The following is a 23482-nucleotide window of genomic DNA, read 5'->3' on the forward strand; positions in this document are numbered from 1 at the left end:
GTACAGAGGGCAGGTCAATTCCTGGTGTTAGATCCCACACGACCAAAAAAAAAAAGATACTGTTATTTAGTGTCCTTCAAATAGCACCGAGTAAATAATTTGCAATAAAAAAACCCAACACAGGGAAGCATATGAACTGAACCGAGCACAATCTGCCCCTCGCCGCTGGAACTCCAGGCCCCGGGGCGGGCGAGACGCCCCTGGGGCGGGGGCGGCCGGCGTGGCCCCGATTTCGTGGATGCAGCGACGGCCTCGCTGGTTTTCCGACCTCAGTAGCTCAAGCAGGAGCAGCAGCAGCTTAGGGCGACCGACAGCTCCCCGCTGCCTGCCCGGGACCGCGGGGAGGCCGGGCTGTCGGACCGCCTCCCGCCCCGGGGCGGGCGCTGGCCCCCGGCACGGAGCAGGCGCACAGCTCCGCCGCCCGCCACCCCCGACCCTCGGCAAGGAAAGATGGCGGCGGTGGTGGGGCTGTGGCGGCGCGGTGTCCGCGGCAGTGCCGCGGCCTGCTTCTCTGGCACCGGGCGGGTAAGGCGCTCACTGCTCTGGTGGGGCCGAGGGCAGTCGGCCGGTGCCTCGGGGGTGCTCCGCGACCGTCTCCCCCGGGGCTGCCCGGGTGCCCTTGTCCTCTCAGAGGGCACGGCGGGTCTCTGCGGACGGTGCTGCCCGCCGGACCGACGCCGCCCGGCCGCCTCACGGGCTCCCCTCCGCAGCCGCGGGGAAAACCCCTCTCGCCGTTGCCGAGGTTGTATCGAGGGGTGGCCCACGCGTGAGTGGAGCTCCGGCTGCTGGGGTTTGGGGAAGCAGCCGAGAAATCCCCCGAGGGTTGGGACACGCCCCCGCCCCCCGGTTCTGGTTCTCCTCAGCGCCCGGCGCAACCCGCGCCAGCCCCGTGCGCCATGGAGCCTTCGCAGAGGTGCGCCCGGCGCTGCCCGGGACATGGCCCCTGCCCCACTGCAGGGCAACACCCGTTTCTCTCCCGTTTCAGTACAGGCTGTGGGGGCGTTGGTATCGCCCTGTGATCCCAATAGCAAAGTTACTCATTGCGATTTAGGTAAAGTGGTTTGAATGTTGACGTCAGAGCAGTGACGTAGCTGATCTGTGTGGGTGTCGCTGGAGGCCATTTCTGGTGAGTTCTGCCCAGGCACATGCAGCCTACCAGTGCCTGCCGGTGTGCTTCCAGGAGGGCCTCCTGCAGTCACTGCGTGATTCACTTCCACCCCCCGGATGGGGGCTGGTTTTTAGTCTGTTCATGGTTTGCCCTTTTTTTTTTTTTTCTTAGTGCCGTTTCCTGGCTTCTTTGTATCTCTCTTTACACCTGAGGTTTAATTTAAAACCTTGACCGTAAATAGTGGAATGATTTAAATTGAGTGAATCCTGTCACGGAAGCCTCTTGTGCAAGCTAGTAATGAGACAATAGCAGTCTCAGGAAAAGATTCCTGAGTTATACCAAGTTTACGGGCTGCTTGATATCGTTACAGTAGTTTGTTAGTCTTGGTGCAGTCTTGCTGCCTGCCCCTGCTGTGGCCTGCTTCCTCATCTTCCTCCCCCGAGCAGGAGGAAAGCTGCTTGCATGGTTTCTGTAGTGGTGATCGAGAGGAGGGGGCTGTGTCTGTCACTAGCAGAGCACCTGATGAGGGAGACTCAGTACTGGGTGGGGGCTACCTCCAGTTACCTCCTCATACTGGAGGAAGAGGGAGTCCAAGTGCCGTCTTTATTTGCAGTCTCTGCTGTGAGGTGAGGTTCTCCAGAGGGAGCCCTTCTCTCTCCCTACATACCTGAAGAGAGAAGAGATGAGTAGGGGACTACTAAGAAAGACCCAAAAGAGAATATTCACACACTCCTTTCCTAAAGGCTTAATAGAATTTTGGTACTCTGTAAAAATATGCAAACTTTATTTTCATTGGGAGAATTAAAAAAAAAAAATCAGTATTTTACAGACATTTGGTGGCAGAATTCTGTAGAATTTTGTTATTTCAGAAAAATATTGTGACATGCTTTGGATTTTCCATTTGAGCTGCTTGTATTCCTTAGAACCACCTTTGATTTATTTTTTTCTTTGTGAGAAGCCGTAGCTGAAGAGTCCAAGTTCTACAAAGAATCCCTAAAGTACACATTTAATATAAATGCTGTAGGACTTGCTCCATTGCTTTACTTTTGTGATAATTCTAGCTTTAGTTTGAGCTTTGCTTTCTTAATTTTCTTCTACATAGTGCCCACAACATTTCTTCACTCTTAGTTTTTGTTTTGTCATTTCTTTGGAAGCATGAGCTCTGTTAAATTGGCAGTGTAATCCCATGATTACTCTCTGTTTTCACCAGTGTTACTCATAGGGAAATGTATTACCACACAGAAAGATTCACATACATACTTTCTCAGGCCAACTTTAAGCTCTGTGAAACCCCCATCGCTGTGCGTTATAGCTGTGGCATGTACAGATTATTCAGCTACCACTAAAAATGTTGTCTCTTAATTTTAGTGTTGAAAATGTGAGTTAGTAAATAGAACAATAAGTTGTAATATTTTTACCATTTTGAAATAACCTTTCTTCTTCATGTCAACCTATTGAACAATCGTATTTTTTTTTATTAGCAACACATACAAGAGTAACCATTCGGTCTTCTTTCCTAAAATTACACTAGAATTTTTTGTATTCAAATAAACACATTAAAGGCTCAAGTACAAATTAGTGTTAGAGAAAATAAATATAACTTGTATTCTTCTATTTTTTTTCACATAAAAAATAAAAATAGTCCAGTTTCGTCATACTTTGAAGTGTTTGAAGCTTCAGGTTAAGGTAACTTTTGTATTCTAAATAATTTAGGGAATTCTGAATTGTTACTGTAATGCTGCTGTCCCAAAGCATTTAATTCAGTATTTAGTTTAGGGCTTGAGTTAGTCTAGTGTTTTAGGGTGCTAGAAATATCCTCTTGGCTGTTTTTGCTGTGGCTTTCTTGGTGACATTACAAATTTCTTATTGCATTAATGGGATGTTTTCTTATTAATGTGGATCACTAGATGTAATACTGAATTTTCTTCTCTTTTCCTGTATGTTTTTAAACACGTATCAGCCATGTGTCTTTTTACAAGGACCAGTTCATCGAGGGCTAATTTTCTGTAAATGGTGTTTCTGCTGGGACAGAGTGTAAATGCTGATAACCAAACCTTGCACAGTTTTGTCTGGAAGATGGCACTGATTTCCTTAGCAGCTCCCGTAATGACTGGGACAGGTCTCATGGAGTTTGATTCTGCCCCATCCTCCAGAAAAGAAGAATGTTTCATTGACTACAGTAGCAAAGGATCAAACGCTTGAAGCTACTACTGAAGCTTTTGAGTTTGTAAATATATACACATGCAGTCTCAAAATCATATGGATTTGTTAGGGCTAACCTCCTTATGCATAAAGTACCGTACATATATGAATCTGAAACCCAGATCCTGCTGGGAGTCTGTAATTAGTTGGCAGGGGTTTTCCACACACTTTAGTAAAAGTGACAGACATAAGAATAACTACCATTAAAAATAACAAAAGTCATAATTAAAGTATTTTTTCAGTATTTTTTTAGTGGGAATGGAACGTCAAAAAATAGCTCAGGTGCTTTCCTAGCCTAGTATTAGCATTTATGTGAAGGTCCATGTGTTTTAGTGTAATGCAATCTGACAATTCTTACATTAAGTTTATAATAAGGTAGTTGTGGTTGTTACCTCCACTGTCATAAGAAAATCTAATCTTGCATAACAGTCCTGTAGACAGAAATGAGAGAAAATTAACTTTCCTCTTTTTTTTCTTTCAGTTTTTCAGCCGTGGGCCAAATGTGCTGCGTCAAGATAGCAATGCCCTGCGAGCTGCATTCTTCTCACCTGTTCAAAAAGTGATGTTGCCACCAAATACCTTTCAAGGGAAAGTGGCCTTTATAACTGGTGGAGGTACTGGGATTGGCAAAGGGATGACAACAACTTTGTCCAGTTTAGGTGCCAAGTGTGTTATAGCAAGTCGGTAAATATTAATGAAAACATTTTATAGCTTTCATTTAGTACTGAATGCTGAATGTATCTGTTTTCTTCTTCATAATGTATCTTGCTTTCTCCTTCATAAACTGGATAAATTTATTCTATTTACTCTATTTCAGTACACTTTTAAATTGTAATGTCATATTTTAAGTACCAGAAATTTGCAGATCCATCTACAAATATCTAATGGTGTAACCAGCAGTAGGAAGAAATAAACTAAATGCATTTCCATGAAATGCAGCAGCAAAATAAACAACCTAAATATTAGACATAAATTCAACTAAACCCTAAAAGAGAACAAAAAATTGAAGTGGCCATTGTTGAACATTTTGAATGGATTATTGCAGGTGTTTTGATACAGATATGAATTGTGATAAAGAATTAAAGGCATTTCTCTTAATTCTTATGAGTTTAAAAACAACCCTGATTTTCCCTTAATGACAATGATGTTTCTACAGTTCTTTTAAGTAGCACTAAAGACTAGAAAAACAATCTAATTTTTAATCACAGTAAACAAGTGTTGTGACATTAGTCCAAACAGTGGTTTAGATATTTAGTCTCAATATGCATGTCCCTTCTAAAATATTAGTAGAGTAGCTAAAACCGTTTGCTATGATTATGTACTCAGAATGAAAATATTTTTTCTAGCTTATCACATTTGATTAGCTTAAAATAATCTCTTACTGTAGTCAGTTCTGTGTTGCTTTGAATTAGCACTAACCAGAAGTTACTTAGATTTAAAGTTTTCTTTCAGAAAGTTAGTGACTACACATAGTTTTTATTTTAAACCTCAGTTTTAACGGAAATCAGCAACACATACGTGTGCATACACATATTTTAAGTTTTAGTTCATATTTGCTCAGAAAAATAGATTTTATTGATCTGAATTGTAATTGCATTTAGTTGAAATATAGTGATGTTGTATACTTATTTCAGGAAGCTTGATGTTTTGAAAGGAGCAGCAGAAGAAATTTCTTCTAAAACAGGGAATAAGGTAAATTTTTACAGAATTGTGAATATGTTTATTATTATACTTTAAATGGTTATAGGATTTTTATGCATTTATATGCTTCTGTGGGGTTGTTTAATTTGAGTGATACAGTTTTGAAGTCTTACAGCCGCCTTTTCATTACTACATAGGTTCATGCCATCCAGTGTGATGTGAGAGATCCAGTTTCAGTTAAGAATGCTGTTGCCGAAGTAATCCAAGTGGAAGGGCATCCTGATGTAAGTGTTCTAGTGAAGCAAAGAACTTCAGTCTTCGTTACTGAAAATACTCTGCATAGTAGGTATGAAGAAAATGACTATGATGGAAAGTTAATGGAATATAGAGAGACGCTAGACAAAAAGTGGCAGTACTTCAAGATAAAGCTAACATTCACAGTTGGACTGGTTACTCTGTTCCTGTGGTTCTTAAAATACTTAGTGTCCAAATAGACAAAATGTTGTTGTCCTTACTCTAAGGGCTGACATTTTCTTTGTAAACAGTGGGACAGTTATGATGGGATTCTTTGAATTAATTAAGTGAACAGAATATTGCCCCAAAATCCTCCTGAAAAGGTGACTTACCTGTCTTGATACTGAATTATACCTGTTGCTTATTAACAGAATGTCTCACAAATTAGAAATGGAAGTAACCATAAATGTTGTCTTTGGTCCTTGCGTAGCTTATTAAAGTAGACAAAGAAGGTTCCAACTTAAAACTAAGTTCTCATAAAATCAAAAAAGAAATCTTCAGTCAAGCTAAGCATCTATTTTTTAATAGTTTGGCACAAAGCACAGAGCCCTTAACATCAGACTGTTGCTTTGAGAAGGGTGGTCTGGTGGAATCTGAGCAATGATAGGCACCCAACCCTGGTTTGATTATAAGAGAAACAGCTCAGGTTCTGCTAGCTGATTGTGAGGAGGATGTGAACATTGATATAAAAGGATAGCCAGTGAGATTTAAAACTGTCACCTGTGTGTATTGTAGACACTTTGCATTCACCAATAGCTTCCTATAGACATGAAAGAGAACGTACTGAGTTCTAAATGTGGTAAGAAGTGGAGAAACTATTTCTCACAGCTGTATGCTATAGCAGTGCTATAAAATAAGGCAGCTCACTGTCCTGATTTGTAGACAAGATACTCTCATACTATTTTGACTACTAGTTACTGCAGTTTTTGGCCAAAGCACATCACGATCTCCAGGTTTTACGTGTGTGCAGAGAGGGAAGAGACTTCTTCCTACACATTACATTTTTAGTACACCAGTAATTTTCTGAATAAATATTTCCTGTGACTTGTTCTTTACAAGCATTTATTTTCTCTTAACTTTACATATTCTGTGTGTTTAAGAAAGACTGCAGAGTAAATTGAATATTCAGTTCTTTTTGGCTAGTTTTTATCTTAGTGACAGACGTGACACATATGTTTATGAACACTGCAAGCCTGGGTGTTGCTGCCACTGTGCCTGTGAGGTGAAATCTGAAAGACAGAAGTTAATGGCAGTATGATATTCCTTCTAGCTTTATTTTGTTCATTCCATCCCCAAGACTGTTAATTCCTATTAGAAAGCAATCATTCTTTTGTCATATGGATTGTTTTGGCAGTCATATATATCTACATACCTCAAAGATCTTATGCAGTCCTTAGTTCACTAGTTTTATTATTGGGTCTTTGCTATATTTATTCAGTGATTCAAGTGACTTCCTCAGTATCTTGAGGTGTTTGGATTTTTTTTTTTTTCCAGGCTGTAGAGAGGCCTTTAAATTGTATTTTCCATCTGTATATATAATTTATGGCTGTTGTATTTTATTTGTTCTACATTCATGCAGTATGTGCTGTGCTCTGTTTTGTTATTGAAAATTCTAATGTCTTAATTTAGCCCAGAAGTTCTTCAGGACAAAGACTTTGTTTTATGTGCAAACTGACATGAATCTAGGTGCCATTCCATAAGTAATACACCATTTTATTGCTTCAGCACATTAGATTATTATTAAATATACAAGATCTGGCCACATAAGTTTTGATTTTAAAACTGCTTATGTGATGCTTAGTCCCCTAAAAAATATGTCTAACTTGCTAGCTTGAAGGGTTAAGCAGATGATACATTGAAAGTATCCTCTGCCTAATTATTGTTTGTAGAAGGGCAACAAGTGACAGATACATGTCTGTTAGAAAAAATTTTTGTAGCAGTTGCTTGCAGTTCACTAAATCGTAATATTCTCTTTGTCACGACTGATTAAACTTCCTGTTATGCAACAGTCAGCTAACCCAGACTTCAGTCATCAGGTTACCTGAACTTCTGGTTTTATTCTTGTGCATCCATTACATTAAATACAACATGTGACTTTGGAACGTGGTGGAGACAAACTTTTCTGTTAGAATGCACTTGAGACACTATGGAAAACAGCAGCTTAAGTTGCCCTCTACATTTTACAGTTCCTCAGTATTAGACTAGTAACTGCAGCAGTTTGGAAATACAGCTCATTTTCTATTACTGATACATATCTATACTGCAGGTGTTAAAATTTCTGCTGGATTTCTCCTCCCTCCCTTCCCCCATTCGATGAGGATACTTCTACTTTTCTACCTGGAAACACTAAGAAGTTCCTTGTACATTCTTAGGTTTTTCTTCATGTGTTTCAGGTTGTGATAAATAACGCAGCTGGAAACTTTATTGCCCCTTCTGAACGACTTTCTGCTAATGCATGGAAAACGATAACTGATATTGTGCTTAATGGTACTGCTTTTGTAACTCTGGAAATAGGAAAGGAGCTCATTAAAGTACAAAAAGGTATCTAAGTTTAAGATAAATGGTAACTAAGCATTGTGACATAATACTATTATTTGCTTTCCTTGCCTTACTATTATAGCCAGTTTTGAGACTTTGAAAAGAAACACAATTTTTAACATTCTACATCTTTTCTAGAAGAAAGAAACTTCGAGTAAAGCCATACTTAAATATTACTTTTGAGATAATTTGAAAAGGAAATTCAAAATTGAAATCAGTATTAGGTTTTATTTTCCCAGGTGTAATTTTTCATTACAGACTACATAGGATTTTAATCCAGTATTTTGGCTTTACCTTGAAAATACAATAGTTCTTTGATATACTATTTAGCCAAAGATTTATTTAGCCAGTTTATTGTGTTTAAAGGAAAGATAATGTATGCCCTTCTATGTTATATCATAGATTGTATACAAAGAACTGCTTTCACTTTATATTATCTTCTAGTTATGAATTGAAAAACATTGAGTTTATTTTTGATCAGAATGATATAATATCAAATAGTATTTAAAAGCAGTGAGGTATATAATGTTTTCCACGTGCCCTCACTTCTGAATCTTATTTTCTAGGTACAGCCACTGTGTTGAAATAATCCTTTTGTATTTGCACTGTATTTCTCTTAACTCCTGAATTACTTGAATTTCCTCAAAACTTCTCTCCAAAAAGTACTCAGTGGCTTTGTACTATTTAATGATAACAATATAAAGTTAATGTTGTTTCACAAAGTCTGTAACAGTTTTGGTCAGTTGACAAAGTCTTTCCTATGTATATTTTAGCAGCACATGAAAAAATCATTTCCACCATTCTAGTGCTAATATTCCCACATAAAAAGCCCATCCTCAACTCTGACTTACTATGTCATTATAGTAAACTATTGTAATAGTTTGCTTTATGGCCTTCCAGATGCGTGTGGTGTCTCCCTATAGTAATGTGAAATATGGCTTTAAAAATGCCTTTGTCTCTGCTGATGTTGAATGGAAAACTACTTTGCTTGCTTCCACTTTCAAATTTGGCAAAATCCAGAAGTCATTCACCTTCATGTTGTCTCTCTTCCTTTCACTTCTAAGCTTCCAAGACACACGAACTTCTTTTGCTATTACTTGCATGCCTTCTTTCTAGGCAATTCTGTATGTAACACTTGTTATTTAAGGCTTTCTTTAAGACATGTTTTTGCAAGTAAATCGAGTGTATCTGTTTGTCCTCTCATTCTCCACGTTTGTTTTCTTTTTAACTTGATGTTTTTTTAAGTTTGAGCAGAGACCTTAGTTTCTGAAGTGATGGACTTGCGACGCAAAGGAAATATTTTAGAATAGTCTGTGAGGTTGTTATACATCTGGCAGTTACTAGAACACTGGCACATCCTTTAGGTCTGCAACGTGACCTATGTTAAACCTAATTTAGTAAATAATAAAAGTGCTCTGCTTTTCAAGTTTGTACTGGTATTTAAAAGGTATCTGTAATCTGCTAGTGTGTTATTTATTATGCACTAAAGTTTTACAAAATGAGAGGAGTTAATTGGTTAGATATTGTCCATTTTATGAATATAGGCTTTAGAAATAAAAATTGTGTATGAACTGAAGTGTATTTTAAACTTCAGAGCTGTAAATTTATCAGTCATTCTTGCTTCTGTGTTAGGTTCACCCAACTCACCTCTATTTAACCTGTATTTTAAAAGTTCTATGGCTTAATTTGGCAAAATGTATAATTAACAATCAACTCTACGTAACTTCAAAGTTGTTCTGTATTTTTTGTCTGTGTAAATTCTTCTTTTCAAAGTCCGTCAATGTAGAATACTTCTTTATAAATAGGGTTCATGGTTTCTGGATATCTGCTGGCATTTCTGTCAGTGCTCGTTCATGCTTCTCTTTAGTTTCTCTTGTGTAATATTACCGTAATTTTTTAACTGAGTGTCTACCTCATCATCACTTCCATTCTATCAGTAACATCTGTTGTTTTAGAAGCATCCCTTGGGTAGCTATTCTAATTAAATTATTTTTAAAATACAGTAAGTAGAACAGTTATTTTAGTTACTGTGGCGTAAGTAGTGAACTGTTATCCCTTGTCCTCCATTTCCCAGTTGCAGTAAGTTCATGCTAGTCATTGATCAGACAATGAGAATTTGCAGGCTTCTATAAAAGAAAGATTAAATAAACAGTTACGGTTTCCATTATTTTCCATAATGTTTTTGCTAAATCTGTTATAAAGTATAACACATAAAAGAAAGTGGTCTTTTTATAATACAGATTGTTGTGATAATAATGGGAAAAAGTTATGCAGGTTAACTTTGTCATAAGCTCTACTGCAGAAAAGCTTCTGAAAATTTCTTTAAAACTTTTTTTTTTTGTGCATAAAGTTTAACTCACGCCCTAAACTGTATCATTTTAAGATTGTGCCAAACCTAATTGTTAATGCTGATTTTTTTAAATTTTTTTTTTTTCAGCCAGGAATTGATGAAATTAGGGCAAGTCACCTGTTTAGTAACTACTAGGCTAGGGCAGCTTCTAAGACGACACTAAGATCGTAGGCCTTCACTCCAGTTAGACTGATTTGCACATGTAGATTCATTATCAGTAGAAGTCTGAGGGTTTAGACCTTGGAGCCTGATCAATACCTATTTACACTTACATGGAACATTCATGGAAAAGAAGGAACTGAAATAAAAAGTATTGAAAGCAAAGCTTCCGAGATTAGATTTTTAAAATATCTTTTTACAACCCAGAGTGAAATGGCATCCCTAACACTTGGGCTGCAAACTTCTGTACCATTGAGGTTGCTTTTTACCTTAAGTTCAGAGTTTGATCTTTATGCATGTCTTGTTTATTTGTTGTGTTTTTTTTTTTAAAAAAAAACGTTTTTGTAACTTCCAGGAGCAGCGTTCCTGGCTGTTACAACAGTTTACGCAGAGAGTGGTTCAGGATTTGTGTTGCCGAGCGCCTCTGCCAAAGCTGGTGTAGAAGCAATGAGCAAGTGAGTAATATAGTAAAATGTGTGTTCTGCATTTCACATCCTTGAGATAGGGTAATTGGTCTATAAAAATGGAGCTAGTTGGTATAGTCCTCCTATTCCATTGTATCATAAGAGAACCTTCCAGCCTCCAGTATCCTAGCAAGAAAATAGCATGCTGACAGCTTCTTACAAAGGAAGTATTAACTGCTCTTATTGTGATGATTTTTATCACAAGGACAAGTGGATGATTTTTATTACAAGGACAAGATAAGGACAAGTGGAACTGCTTCTTTTGGCAACAGCAAGTTCTAAGTTTCAATTACAGAGTTTCGATAATCAGATCCTATTGCATTCTCGTAGGCGAACCAGCACTTAAAGACAGTTATTAGGGGAACTCTTTGAGGTCTATAGTGCCTTCCATGGTCTTTTGTCTCGGGAAAAGATGTGCTTGCATTTGGGTGGAGTATACTGTTACTTCACCTATCTAATTTCATAAAGAAATGTATTTCTATCACTATTTTAAATTAAGGTCTGCAGTTACACTTAATTCAGAACAGTATAATGTGACATATCCATGTTACTCAGAAAACAAAAGGATTTCTATTGTTATTAACTATAGGGCAGTCGTTCATAGCAAATAGATCCTCCTCTGCACTTCAGCAGAAGGAATTGAATAGCTTGGTAGGCTTTTAGTAACTAGAATTCTTTATCCAGAAAAAAATGAGGGAACGAGCGATGGTCTTGATTTCTGTTCTGTAGAGCTGTAACTGAAGCGTGTACTTTTCAGAGACTTTATGACCCAGCTAATTCATTCACCGTAGCAGATCATCTGTCTGAAGTACTGCTTATGCAGAGAAAATGTTGCCATAAAGCAAAATGATTCTGCTGGTGCCATTTTAGAATGTAACCTCTGTTTTGTGTTATTTAAAAACATCTAATGGGAGGGCTATGTTGAAAATGTTAGAAATTTATACCTGTGGCATAGTCTAAATTACCAAAGAAAGATGGTACCCTAACAGTTGTTTATCAAGGAGTTTAGGTGCCAAAATCATCTGTATGATTTGTGAAGGAGAAGAAAATACTCCTTAATGTTGCTTTATCTATTATGCATCTATTAAATCAGTATTCCTGTTTGTGAATGTGATTTTTTTTTTCTTCTCTGAAAAGTTTTTGTTAAGAACAAAAAAAACCATTAAGCAGAAATGCCTGTTTTAGGAAAATTCTAGTATTTATACACATTTGCTTCAGTTTTAAATATTTTTTTTTTTTCTGAATAGCATTATTAAAATATTGTGTTTAAAGTATTGATGCATTCTGTTAATGAATTTTTAGGTCTCTTGCGGCTGAATGGGGTAAATATGGCATGAGATTCAATGTGATTCAACCAGGTCCAATAAAAACAAAGGTACATAGCATGAAGTGAAACACAGCCTTGAATATGCTTTGTAGTACAGACTTAACTTTAAGATAGTCTAACCTTTTCTGTAACTGTTAAAGTAAAGTATGATTTCCTTGGTAGTCAGTACTGTGCTGGAATATTGAACATGCTACCTCTCAGTAATTCTTTTGTAAAATAGAATTTCTTGAACTTCTGAAACCTGCCACTGCCCCTTTTGCTGCACTAATATAAATGAAACCTTTTTGTAGTGTTTCAAAGGAATGATATATCAAAATATTTAGTCTTGATTTTTATCAACTCTACATACCTAGTTTGTCAAGTGAAGTGAATTCTTACACTTGGTGGAGTAAAAGTGCCTAGTTGTGCCTGAACTCCTAATTTTTAAACAAAACATCTCATCAGTTCCAAAATTTCAGAATCTCCTTTAGGTATATGAAAACAGAATCTCACTAGTTTTGTTGAAAAATCACAAAACGAGAAAGAGAAAAACTAAGTCAGCAAGGAAATGTGAAGCTTTGATATGAGTGAAAAGGAGGACTGGAGGGTTTGAAGGAAGTAATCCAGACCAGCTGGAACAGGAAGAAAAAAAAAAGCAGTCCTGCAAGAGGAGAGAGAAGGATCCATTTCACACTGAATCAGAATATTAGAGTTATGAGCCGTAACAGATAATAATGGTATTACTACTACCTGTAAAAAGTTTCACAGCTGGTTTTGCTGTTGTTTTAGGGGTAGGGGTGCAGGATTGCTTCTTTTTTTCTTTTAGTTTTTTTTTTTTCCCCCCTTTTTCCTATGGTCAGTATTAGATGCTATATTGGGCAACTCAGTTTTACCTTTTTTGATTGTAAAGAAAGATAAGTGGCAGTGTCAACAGGGTTATAAGAATATTGAAATGACATTACAGGATCAGACCAAAAATCCTCCAGGCCTTGTATCTGGTGGATTTTTGGGCAAGAGTAGCAGAAAAACATTTAATGGCATTTCTTCTTTATGTCTCCAGCCTCTGGCAGTCTATGGCCCAGGGAGTTTGATACAATTGATCTCTCTTCATATTGCAATTGTCTTGATGGATTTTTTTCTTTCATTAGTTTGTCCTGTTCCTTTTTGAATCCGTATAAACTCTTGGCATCCACTGTATCATGTAGCCATAACACTTTGATTTATAGATTCTCATAATTTTTGGCAATTTAACTGCTTTAAAATGTCAGTATTGCTACCTCACGTTAATGTTTCTGATTTCAGCTAATAGCACATATCCCACTTGAGATACTGTGTGTTCCTAATATGAGTACTACGTTAGTCATACTAGTCCCAAGTTAAAATTTCCCTGAAAGCATAAAAAGGCAGACTAGCTTTACTTAAAACATCACATTGCAAAATCGTGGCTTTCTGTCCTAGGGGCTACATCCATGCCTTTAAGAAACACTGTTGCAAGTCATTATAGGAAGAGGAAAAAGCGTACAAGCACAATACTGTTAAGCTTATAAACTGGTATTTAAAAACATTCCAATAGAAGACTTAAATGGCGTGAGTACAGCCATGATTAAATAAATTACAGTGTGTTTTAAGTCACATAACTTCAGTAACTTAACATAAATGTTACAAATACATTTCTGATTTTGCCTGAGGAGGTTGTTTCCTTGTGGAGGAGCCAGGAAGAACAAAAAACCTTCTGTTTCCCATGCCGTTTTAAGCTATTCAAATACTAAAACTTCCAGTGACTTAGTTGAGTTCTAGCCATTGGTGTAATTTAACTGAACTTGATTTTTTTTGTTTTTCCTTTTCTTTTCAGGTTTACTTGCTCTGTGTCATGTATAATTTTTCTGTCACTTTCCTGCTTATCTTCTCTGCTTGTTCCTCTCCTGAGTCCCTGCAGCAATTTTGAGTCTTGCTTATTTCCTCAAATGTTTATCAAGGGTGTTTGGGAAACAAACATTATTAATCCCTTTTGTTTTTCATAGATAGGGGGTGGGTGACTATCCCAAACATGTTAAATTCTAGCATATCAGCAGATGCATATCAGTACAACAGGAATAAATTCTGTTTTCTGTTCCCTACTTCTTTTTCATCCTACTGACAAAGATGGTGTAGACAGTTTACTCACAAATGTTAACTTCTGCATTGTTTATGCGGAGTCAAATCTCTGTTGGATTTTAATTTCTGATGTAGTTATAACATTTTTTTCCCCCCAAATGTTTCTCTTACTTCTCAGGGTGCTTTTAGCCGCCTTGACCCAACAGGCACATTTGAGAAGAAAATGATTGAGAGGATTCCCTGTGGCCGTCTGGGAACTGTAGAAGAAATCGCAAATCTTGCTGCGTATTTCTGCAGTGACTATGCGAGCTGGGTTAATGGAGCAGTGAGTTTTGATTGATCATGTTTATACAATTAACTCGATGATGGTCTGAGTTTTGCTGATATTTCTAAAGCCCTGGTTTCAGAAATGAAAAAAAAACTGTTACTTTGAAATTTCTTTACACGCATTATTACCCTTTTAATTGTAATGCATGGTAGCTATTACCTTTAAAAAGAACTCCTAAAAATAATTGAATTACATTATTTTGAACATGGTTTTTTTGGATCCAAATCAATAATTATTTGCACAGTTCATAACAAGGGAATGCTATAGAAAACCCACTATTATTAATTACACTCCTTATGCTTTTCTAGGTTATTAGAATGGATGGTGGAGAATACGTTTCTATGGCAGGAGAATTCAATAATTTGAAGGAGGTATTAAATTCCTTGCTTGCTATTTTACATTCAAACAGATATTTAGATGTGTAATTATTATATGGAATTCCAATAAAACACTCTCTTCTTTTATTAGGTTACCAAAGAGCAGTGGGATGTAATGGAAGCAATGATTAGAAAAACAAAAGGCTCTTGAAGTACGTAACTGTATGGTGGAGATTTTTGGAAATGAACTGCTACTTTTTCATGAATATGTAGAAATAACCAATTGAGAAACAGCCTTCAAAATCTTTTGTATGCTGATTTCAATAAAATCTTTTGAAATTGTCATATTTTGCATATAGCATGTTGTCCTGGTTTCATTGGGCTTTGGTTTCAGTTTGTGGCCAGCCATGGTGATCAAGGCCCTTAGCAGTAAAATCCAGGGCATCACAGAATCAATCAGATTGGAAGAGACCTCTGGGATCATTGAGTCCAACCATTGCCCTGACACCACCATGTCAACTAGACCATGGCACTAAGTGCCATGTCGAGTCTTTTCTTAACACATCCAGAGATGGTGACTCCACCACCTCTGACCCTGGCTGACCCGCAGGTGTATTCTATATCATTAACATCAAATTCACTATAAAAGAGAGGGTTTGCTGGGAAGAGATGGGGCTCTTCCTGCTTTCCTTGCCTCTCCTCCCTTCTCCCTTTTTTTCTGATGATTGTGATTCCTGGAGCAACTTGCCGGTGCTCTGTAGATAAGTATAGTTTTGTCTCTTTTGTGTTGTCATTTATATTGATTTCTTTATTTCATTAAATCTGTTTAACTTCAACCTACAAGTCTCTCTCCTTTTCCCAATTCCCTTCCTCATTTGGGGAAGGGACATTGGGTGATAGAAAAACTGTTTATTGTTTAGCCCTGGGTGCAGGCTAAACGTGGACACATGTATATTTTTCCCATCTACAATCTAATCCGTTGCCAGTAGTGAACAACAGTTGTTCACTGAAATTTTATTGTTCTTTAGATTGTCTTATATAGCCATGCCATGGTCTATAGTTAGTTTTTTTTTTTTAAATATTTCAGAGGGTTTTTTTGTTTCTCAGGTATGTCTCTTAATATTGTAATTCCAATAGGATTTCAGGACTGTAGTAACTGAATATAATTGTTTATCTGAGGAAAAACTAAGAAATGAAGTCCTAATCTTCACACTTCAGTAATAAGTCCTAAACTTGCAAATAACAAAGTTTCAAGTTATCAGCAGGACTACATACACTGAGATAGGTTGTAACTCTTGTGGTTGCTTACAAAATCATGAAATACATAACCATCTTGGTCTCATCTTTTGCTGACATTTTCAGTCTGTTACTTATCTTATGCTGAACTTTAAAAATGTCATTTAAGGACTAGCAATGCCTTTCTAAGGAGCTTGCTCTTTGTCATAAATAAGTTAATGTTCTTGAAAATGAGAAACTAAAAATCATTTGCTATTAATGCGTGTGTGACTAGGGGAGTTGTTCCATAAAAAATGGTTTACTTAAGACTAGTAAAGGACGTCAGTAAATTGGGATTGAAAGCCTTGAAACCTCATTGGTTGAGATTTACAGAAATCCCTAGGTTTCATTTGCATTCACAGACTGGTACTGAAGAGGCTTTAAGATGACATTACCTCTGGATCTAGTCGGTTCATTTATCCCAAATAAGCAGATGATGAAAAAAAAAAAAAAAAACCACGAACAAAACCAGCCAACCAATGTTTATGGCTGTCCTTTTAGTGTTATTACTTTTCCCAGTTTAGGGGGTTACTAGTTGTTTGTCCCCCCTGCTTCAAACAATGGATGGAATTCTTCAAAGAAATTAACAGGCTCTGGCCTTTACAGCCTGAAATCCGTGCCTTTTTTTTTTTTTTTTTTTTTTTTTTTATTGTTTAACCTGAGCTCCAGACTGTCCACACGTACAAGCATGGACTTAGTTGTATGTGCTTGGAAATTGATAGTGATTTAAGAGTGAGGAATATAGAAGCAATTCAAGGATGTTTTCTTTCAACTGCTGACAGCAGTCTTGTCACTTTAGTTACATTTCAGGCCATACTTACATATGCCAGCATCTGACATTGAAATTTGATTGCCTTAATACAAAGCTGAAGCAAGCTAATACACATTCTGCTGAAAGAGTGGGCTATATTAGTGCAGGCTTCCACATGCTAGCTTTCTTCTGAGAGTGGTGGTCCAATGGGAGATCGAATAGCATCTGTGCCACTGATAATAAAACAAAGCGAATGTGTTTATCATAGCGGCCTTCAAGGTGTCTATTGAACTTAATGTAAAGCTTTTTAATAGCATCTTGGGTTTTGGTAGGTCTACTGTCAAGATCAAAATCAGACATGATATCCATGTCTTTTCCCCAACAAGTGATTTAATTGAGAAGTTAGGCCCATATATATAGTTCTTTGCTCGTTGTCTTTTGCATATACTTGTATTTTCTCTTTGTATGGGGCACAGTTGCATATAAGGCTTTGACACTTGAAAAAATAAAGTGTTTCAGGAAAAAAAATTCAAAAGGATGTTTGTCAGTTATGTTCCCACTTGTCTCTTGCATCCATGGGTATGTACAACTTTTGTTTGTCATGTGGTTGAAGTCCTGGACCGAGATTGAAGATAATCATGTTCAGTCTCCAACATTGTCGCAGACTTTGTGTGACCTTCATTTATTTCTGTTGCATCTGAAGAGCAGGGCAGGTACGCTTTGCAGCATTCCCTCAGGAGGGAGACTGGCGCATTCCTTTTAGCTCAGAATAGGTCATGGTGGGGTACAGGCAGAAAAGATCAAGAAAAGAGGCACATTCCCAGTCTCAACATTAAGTTAGGATCAAGTTTATACTTGTCTGTGGGGGCTAGGAAGTATTGCTGGCTGCTGCATATTCTTAATTCATCTCTCTTCCCTGCATGTAAAATAATAATAACTGTATTTTTTTAATCTTGCATACTTTTTTAGTAATTCTACGTACTATTTAATGGATTTTTTTGACATTGAAAGCAGAGGCATTTTTTTGGTGAGGGTAGGCTGAGATGGAAAAGGAAGGGCAGAGGAGAAAAGGGGATTAAGCCTTACCCAGCTACATTTATTTTTTTCCATATATCTCAGCAATAGGTACCACAGTGCTTAGATGTAATGCCTACTGACATTGTAAATGCCAGAAATCCATTACGTGGCTTTAAACGCACAGACCCGCTATTCCTTGGCTCAGCCACCACTATAATACTGCTTAGCCTGCGTATGTCCTTTGTTTAGAAAGTAAACTTTTCGGAGCTCAGTTCAAAAATGCTTCTCTTCTACAGCAAAAGGCAGTGGGTTCCTGTGCATAAGTACTTAAAGATTTTTCAAGTGCTTTCATAGTTTAAAATGAATACTGCTTCTTGACCTAAAATTAAAAAATGAAAAGGTCTTTGTCTTTCCTTCATTGCTTTACTCATTGGAGAGATTCAGGCCAAATTTGCGTCTAGGAGAAACTCACTTTAACTCGTAGTGAACCTTTCAGGGACTGAAGCTTTTTTCTGAACCATCTGAGTTACTGGAATATGTCCTTTAAGGGTGGGGTTTTTTGCTTTATTGGATAAGGTCAGAATATTGAAGGGAGGCCTCTTAAAGACTGTCTTGTAAATAGATACTGGGTATTTATTCAATAACAGAACGTATTATTGCTAGCAGAAACAGGTATTTCCTCAGAAGTATCTAAACAGTATTCTACCTGTTTACTCTCCATAGTTAAATGAATTATTAATTGTAAGGTGACAACAAAACATTTTTAAAGGATATGCTATTCAGTGATAGAACCAGAAAGCACATTTTAAATTTTAATGAGCATCTATAATAAGAACAGAGTCTACTTTATCTTACCTATACCAATGATATCCATTTCAAACTATGCAAGTTAGTTGCTTTTAGACTCTGAACATTGTCTTGACAAGATGTGTACAATGTGTTGATGTAGGTTTTAGAAATGGCATATGTTTTAGAGAGTTATATGTTACTGGATAGTTTATAAAATATTTCCTAATATATAGACTTAGTTAAGTGAAAAAACATAACTGATCTAGCCATCCACTTCTGTAGGAGAATGGAATAGCCTGGCTTGGATTCATTCCCTTTGTTAAAAGAGTTGTTAGACTTGTTAGGGACAGGAGAGGAACATCACTATGAAGAGATGAATCTTGAACATCTCAAGTTTATGTTTTATCTAAATACAATTTAATTTTTTGTTACTAAAGTGGCAACACATGACATCTGAACTCAGAAAAAGGACAAGAGAAAGTAGCTTTGTAGTGACTACCTAACCCCGGTGGTGTCTGGCTTGGCTTGGAAATTCCAAAAGAACCTGTTCCTAAATGCCCACGAGGATGAGGCTGTCCTGAAAGAGGCACAAAATATCCATAAATCCTAAGAGGTGCCCAATCCGTCGGCATGCTCTGCTGTGTATTGCACACAGTTATCACAGACTGACATAAAGCATATTTGTCACAGCTGCTTTATTCCAAACATAGCAAAAATGGTCGGAGAGAGTACCCACATTAAGCACACTGTCTTATGCTGACACATTTGCCCTGAGATTGTTACATTCCTGACTCTACCTCAGATTGCCAGTGAGCCACAACGTAAAGGGGAATATGAAAAAGGTATTGCTTTGCGGCATGATAATTTTATGGTGATGAAGTTGGAGGAACAAGAAAGCAGAGGAATGAGTTCGAAAAGGAGATGGTATACATTGAAGATCGTGAAAGGAGTCAGTAGGGTTGCAGAGGCAGTTTTATTTTCATGGGTCACAAGGAAAACTTTCATGGAATCCAAATACCTGTTTTGACTTTTTTGACTTTTCCATGACCCATCAGTCAAAGGTGTTATCATTTCCATGAACTCAAAGACACTCAGAAAGGAGAATTCATTGTCTGTTTTCAACTGAAAAGTATATCTTGTCTGCTTGATTAAATCTTGAAATTACTTTTTGTTTCAGTTGATGATTTACTGCCTTTGAACCTGTCTATTACAAACCTGTCTATTACAATTTCTTTTATTAATTCTGTGCTGTAAAAGTGATATTGTATGATAGTAGAAGCTTATAAACAAGTTATGAAAATTCTGGGAATTTCCTCCTCTTGAATATTTCAATTGCTGTTGAGAATATTGCTATTATTTACCAATTCCAGAATCTACTTTACAAGCAGAAGATGACACTATCTGAGGGAACTATGGGTTCCTACCTATCCACGCTGGCTTCCAGGTTCATTGGCACGTGAACTGCTCATTTATCTTCACTTTTTTTTCACATGCTGATAAAAGTAAAGACACTGAATTGCAAGGAAATTTGTACCTTGATCTAACTCCATGGAGCATCTTCCGTTGTAGCTGCTAAACAAGTAACTCTGCTTGAACCGAGGTAAAACCCCCCATCTTTCGTGTGATAATTTAATATGCAGTAAAATAAAATGATCTTTGGGATTCCAGTGCATTGTCCTGCTTTTAATTGGTGCAGAACAACTTCAGTTGATTTCAGAGGGATTTAGAGGTCTGCAGCACTTCAGAAAATCAGGCCACATATATTGGGGTGCCTAAATTGGATTCTGAGCCTCCTCGTAGACACAGCAAGTAGGTGTGGATTTCTCTACAACCAGTGATTATAACCATGATTATGATGAGGGCTTAGTATAAATGCACAAGGTGCCAAATGGAAATTAATCGGAAAAAGCAAACATCTAATGAAGCAAAGACTTAATTCTAGTTTAAGTCGAGTTTAGCAGCAGCATGTGTGTATTTTGTGAGACGAGGTTCATTTTATGTAAAAGCCCTGCTGGCCATCAGCATCCTGATCTGTATTTGATGTTTGCACAGGGAATATGCTGTTTAGAAATTTCATATACTTGTGCGAGTAATCTTTTCAAAGATGTGTAACTTAAGTTGTAAACAGGGGGATTAGACCGGTGCTATGATAACTGTGTGTGGATAGAACAGTGCAGCAGTGAATGAAAGCCAAATCGCTTGCTTCAAGGCCTGTGCTCAATCCTGATTAAATCGTTGGTGAAAATTAGCATGATATGCTCCATAATGAGCAGTGGTTTGTATCACAGCTGCCAGCTGGGCGGTGTTAGTGACTTGGGATCAGTACAGCCCTGAGGTGTACTGATGGCACAGCTGGAAGCAGGCACTCACTCTGCATGACCTGGTGCTGTGACAGTTTATGTCTGTCAGCAAACACTGCTTTTATAATGCAAAAGGGTTTTGAAGGGCCTAATAGTTACTGTTCTTTTTTTTCTTTCAGTATTGGTAAAAGTTTGCTGTTACGTGCTTTAAAATTAATAGCAAATCACCTTCTTTGATTTGAATACCAAGCACTGTGTTAACTTTTAATCTGTACACATCTAAACTAGAATGGGCTAAAATTTTTTACACCATACTTGTTTGTAATTTGTAGGACAGTGTTTTTGAGTATTTCTTAGCTTGAGTGCTTATTTCAATATTTATTTTAATACAATATCTATTTTTAGACAGTAAAATGGTTAATAGCTTCAGGAAAGGGTTCACCAAAAGGGTTGTCAAGCATTGGAATGGGCTGCCCAGGGAAGTGGTGGAGTCACCATCCCTGGAGGTTTTTAAAAGACATGTAGATGTGGTGCTTAGGGACGTGGTTTAGTGGTGGACTTGGCAGTGCTAGGTTAACAGTTGGACTTGATGATCTTAAAGGTCCTTTCCAACCAAAACGATTCTATGATTCTATAATTCTATGAAAGTGGATCCCAGGTAGTAAAATCCACGATTTTACTTTCAATCTTTTTTTTGGTCACCAGATGTCTATCAGAAGAAAGAAGGTTGCAATCTTCCCTGTCATCACCTCTTCTTATTCCAAGCCTTGTTTTGCCCCAACCCTGACATTTTTAAGAGCTCTGCCCAGGAGTGTTTCAGAGATTTTAAAACCTCAAGTTTTTACAGCAGTTTTGACTTACCCGTATTTGCTACACTTTGCTTTGCACTGACATAGTAGGCACCTTTGCTAGAACTGGGTTTTTAAATTGCTGACTTTTAATCCAAGTTTTATTTATGAGAAACAACTGCAGGAAACATTCTGCCTGTGGGTGACTGAGACCTGCTTTCTGTGTGGTGCTCCACAGCAGCAGCAGTAGAAGGGTGGCTTCAGAACAGCTCTGTGACAGGTAACTTTACTTATGTTCAGGAAGACAGATTTCAGTTTCACTGGTGAATTTTTGTCAAAACACTTTAAACGCTTTATCTTCTGCTGTAATGATTTTAGCAAACAGTTACATCATGCAAGTTTTGGGTTTTTTTTCTTGACTTTTACACTTTTAAAATGTTAAAATAAGGCAAAATCCAGGGTTTCAAGTGCACAGTATGAGCAATATCAATCATTTATTGTACTGATAGGCAGGTTCACTGTTCCTTCACTTAACATACACAATTGTATTTCACATTGCATAGAGAAAAGAGAACAAGCAGGTGAGAATTGAAATCACTGTGCGTGGAGTGAGACTAAAGCAGTGAGAAAGAGCTAGCTTAATCTTTTACTTTAATTTTTTGGGTTTTTTTTCAGCAAGACTTCATCCAGCACCACCTATTCCTTAACTTTCCAGGCTCAGACTGGAGAGAGCCCAAGGCCATTAGGCCATTCCTGAAATGGTATTTAGTTGCCTGTGTTCACCTGAGGAATTCAAGGATTAATTTCAGTGGGACTTCAGTGACTGTAATCTTGAAGGATCTGAGCCTCATTGTTTGAGACACGTTTAAAATAAAATGCATTTGCTTCTGCTTGTTCAGTAAGACACAGAGATGCATCTAAAAAGTTGTGTATATCTTATCTGCTAACCTGGAATTGCTTCTGAAACAGTTACAACACGGAGACAACATAGGTTTATTGGCTTTAAGACACAGCCCAATTTCCTTCATACACCAGTACATACTGGGAGCAATGGCCTGGACATTCATGGAGTTGTCTGTCATAACACCTGTGTAAAGGAAAAAGGGAGCCAGGCCAAAAAAATAAAGATGCAGGAAGACAGGGCTGTTTCCACAATATAGTTCCCATTTAAAAAATACCTCTCTAGCATAATATAAAGCAGAACCCACCATGTAAACTAAATTACTAAATTGGTATAAAGTCTGTAGTAGATCTTTTGCTTCATTTAGTGTTAAATTTTAATACTATTATCATAGATTAGTAATTCAGTGTAAGATCCAAGGAGGCACATTTTTTTTCAATAGTCGTTTTGTCCTTTGCATGATACAGAAAAAAGAATCCAGGAGATAGACAAACTAGACACCAACAATCTTAGGATATTAAATTTAATTATAGATTACACAGAATATGATGTAAAAACAGCAATTTACTAGAATAATTATAACCTGCAAAATGTGAAAATAGTTTAGAAAATGGATTGTCATATTCTCTGACACAGCGATAGTCATGAAAGGAACACTTACAATATCATATGTTAATCTGTGTATTAACTATACTACCTGTCATTTAGCCAGGATTCCAAGACAGATTAAAGGCATTTATTTCTGAAGTGCCTATATTTAAATTCAGTAAGGTTAAACAGCTAGACTGAAAACACTATATTTTTGTCAACTACTGCATGGAGATCTATCCTGGATAAATGCTTTGTCTATATACTATGAG

General features: G+C 37.4%; 1 protein-coding gene across 1 annotated transcript; it reads left to right on the forward strand.

The window, feature by feature from the left end:
• Nucleotides 1-417: 417 nt before the first annotated feature.
• DECR1 (2,4-dienoyl-CoA reductase 1) lies at nucleotides 418-15146 on the forward strand. The gene is made up of 10 exons (XM_068396296.1): nucleotides 418-525; nucleotides 3792-3994; nucleotides 4945-5002; nucleotides 5149-5235; nucleotides 7639-7786; nucleotides 10648-10747; nucleotides 12059-12131; nucleotides 14335-14481; nucleotides 14793-14855; nucleotides 14953-15146. Exons 1-10 carry the CDS (start codon nucleotides 451-453, stop codon nucleotides 15010-15012), a joined length of 1014 nt encoding a protein of 337 aa, XP_068252397.1. The 5' UTR covers nucleotides 418-450; the 3' UTR covers nucleotides 15013-15146.
• Nucleotides 15147-23482: the final 8336 nt, after the last annotated feature.

The sequence above is a fragment of the Nyctibius grandis genome, chromosome 3 (genome assembly GCF_013368605.1).
Source record: "Nyctibius grandis isolate bNycGra1 chromosome 3, bNycGra1.pri, whole genome shotgun sequence".
Lineage (NCBI taxonomy): Eukaryota > Metazoa > Chordata > Aves > Nyctibiiformes > Nyctibiidae > Nyctibius > Nyctibius grandis.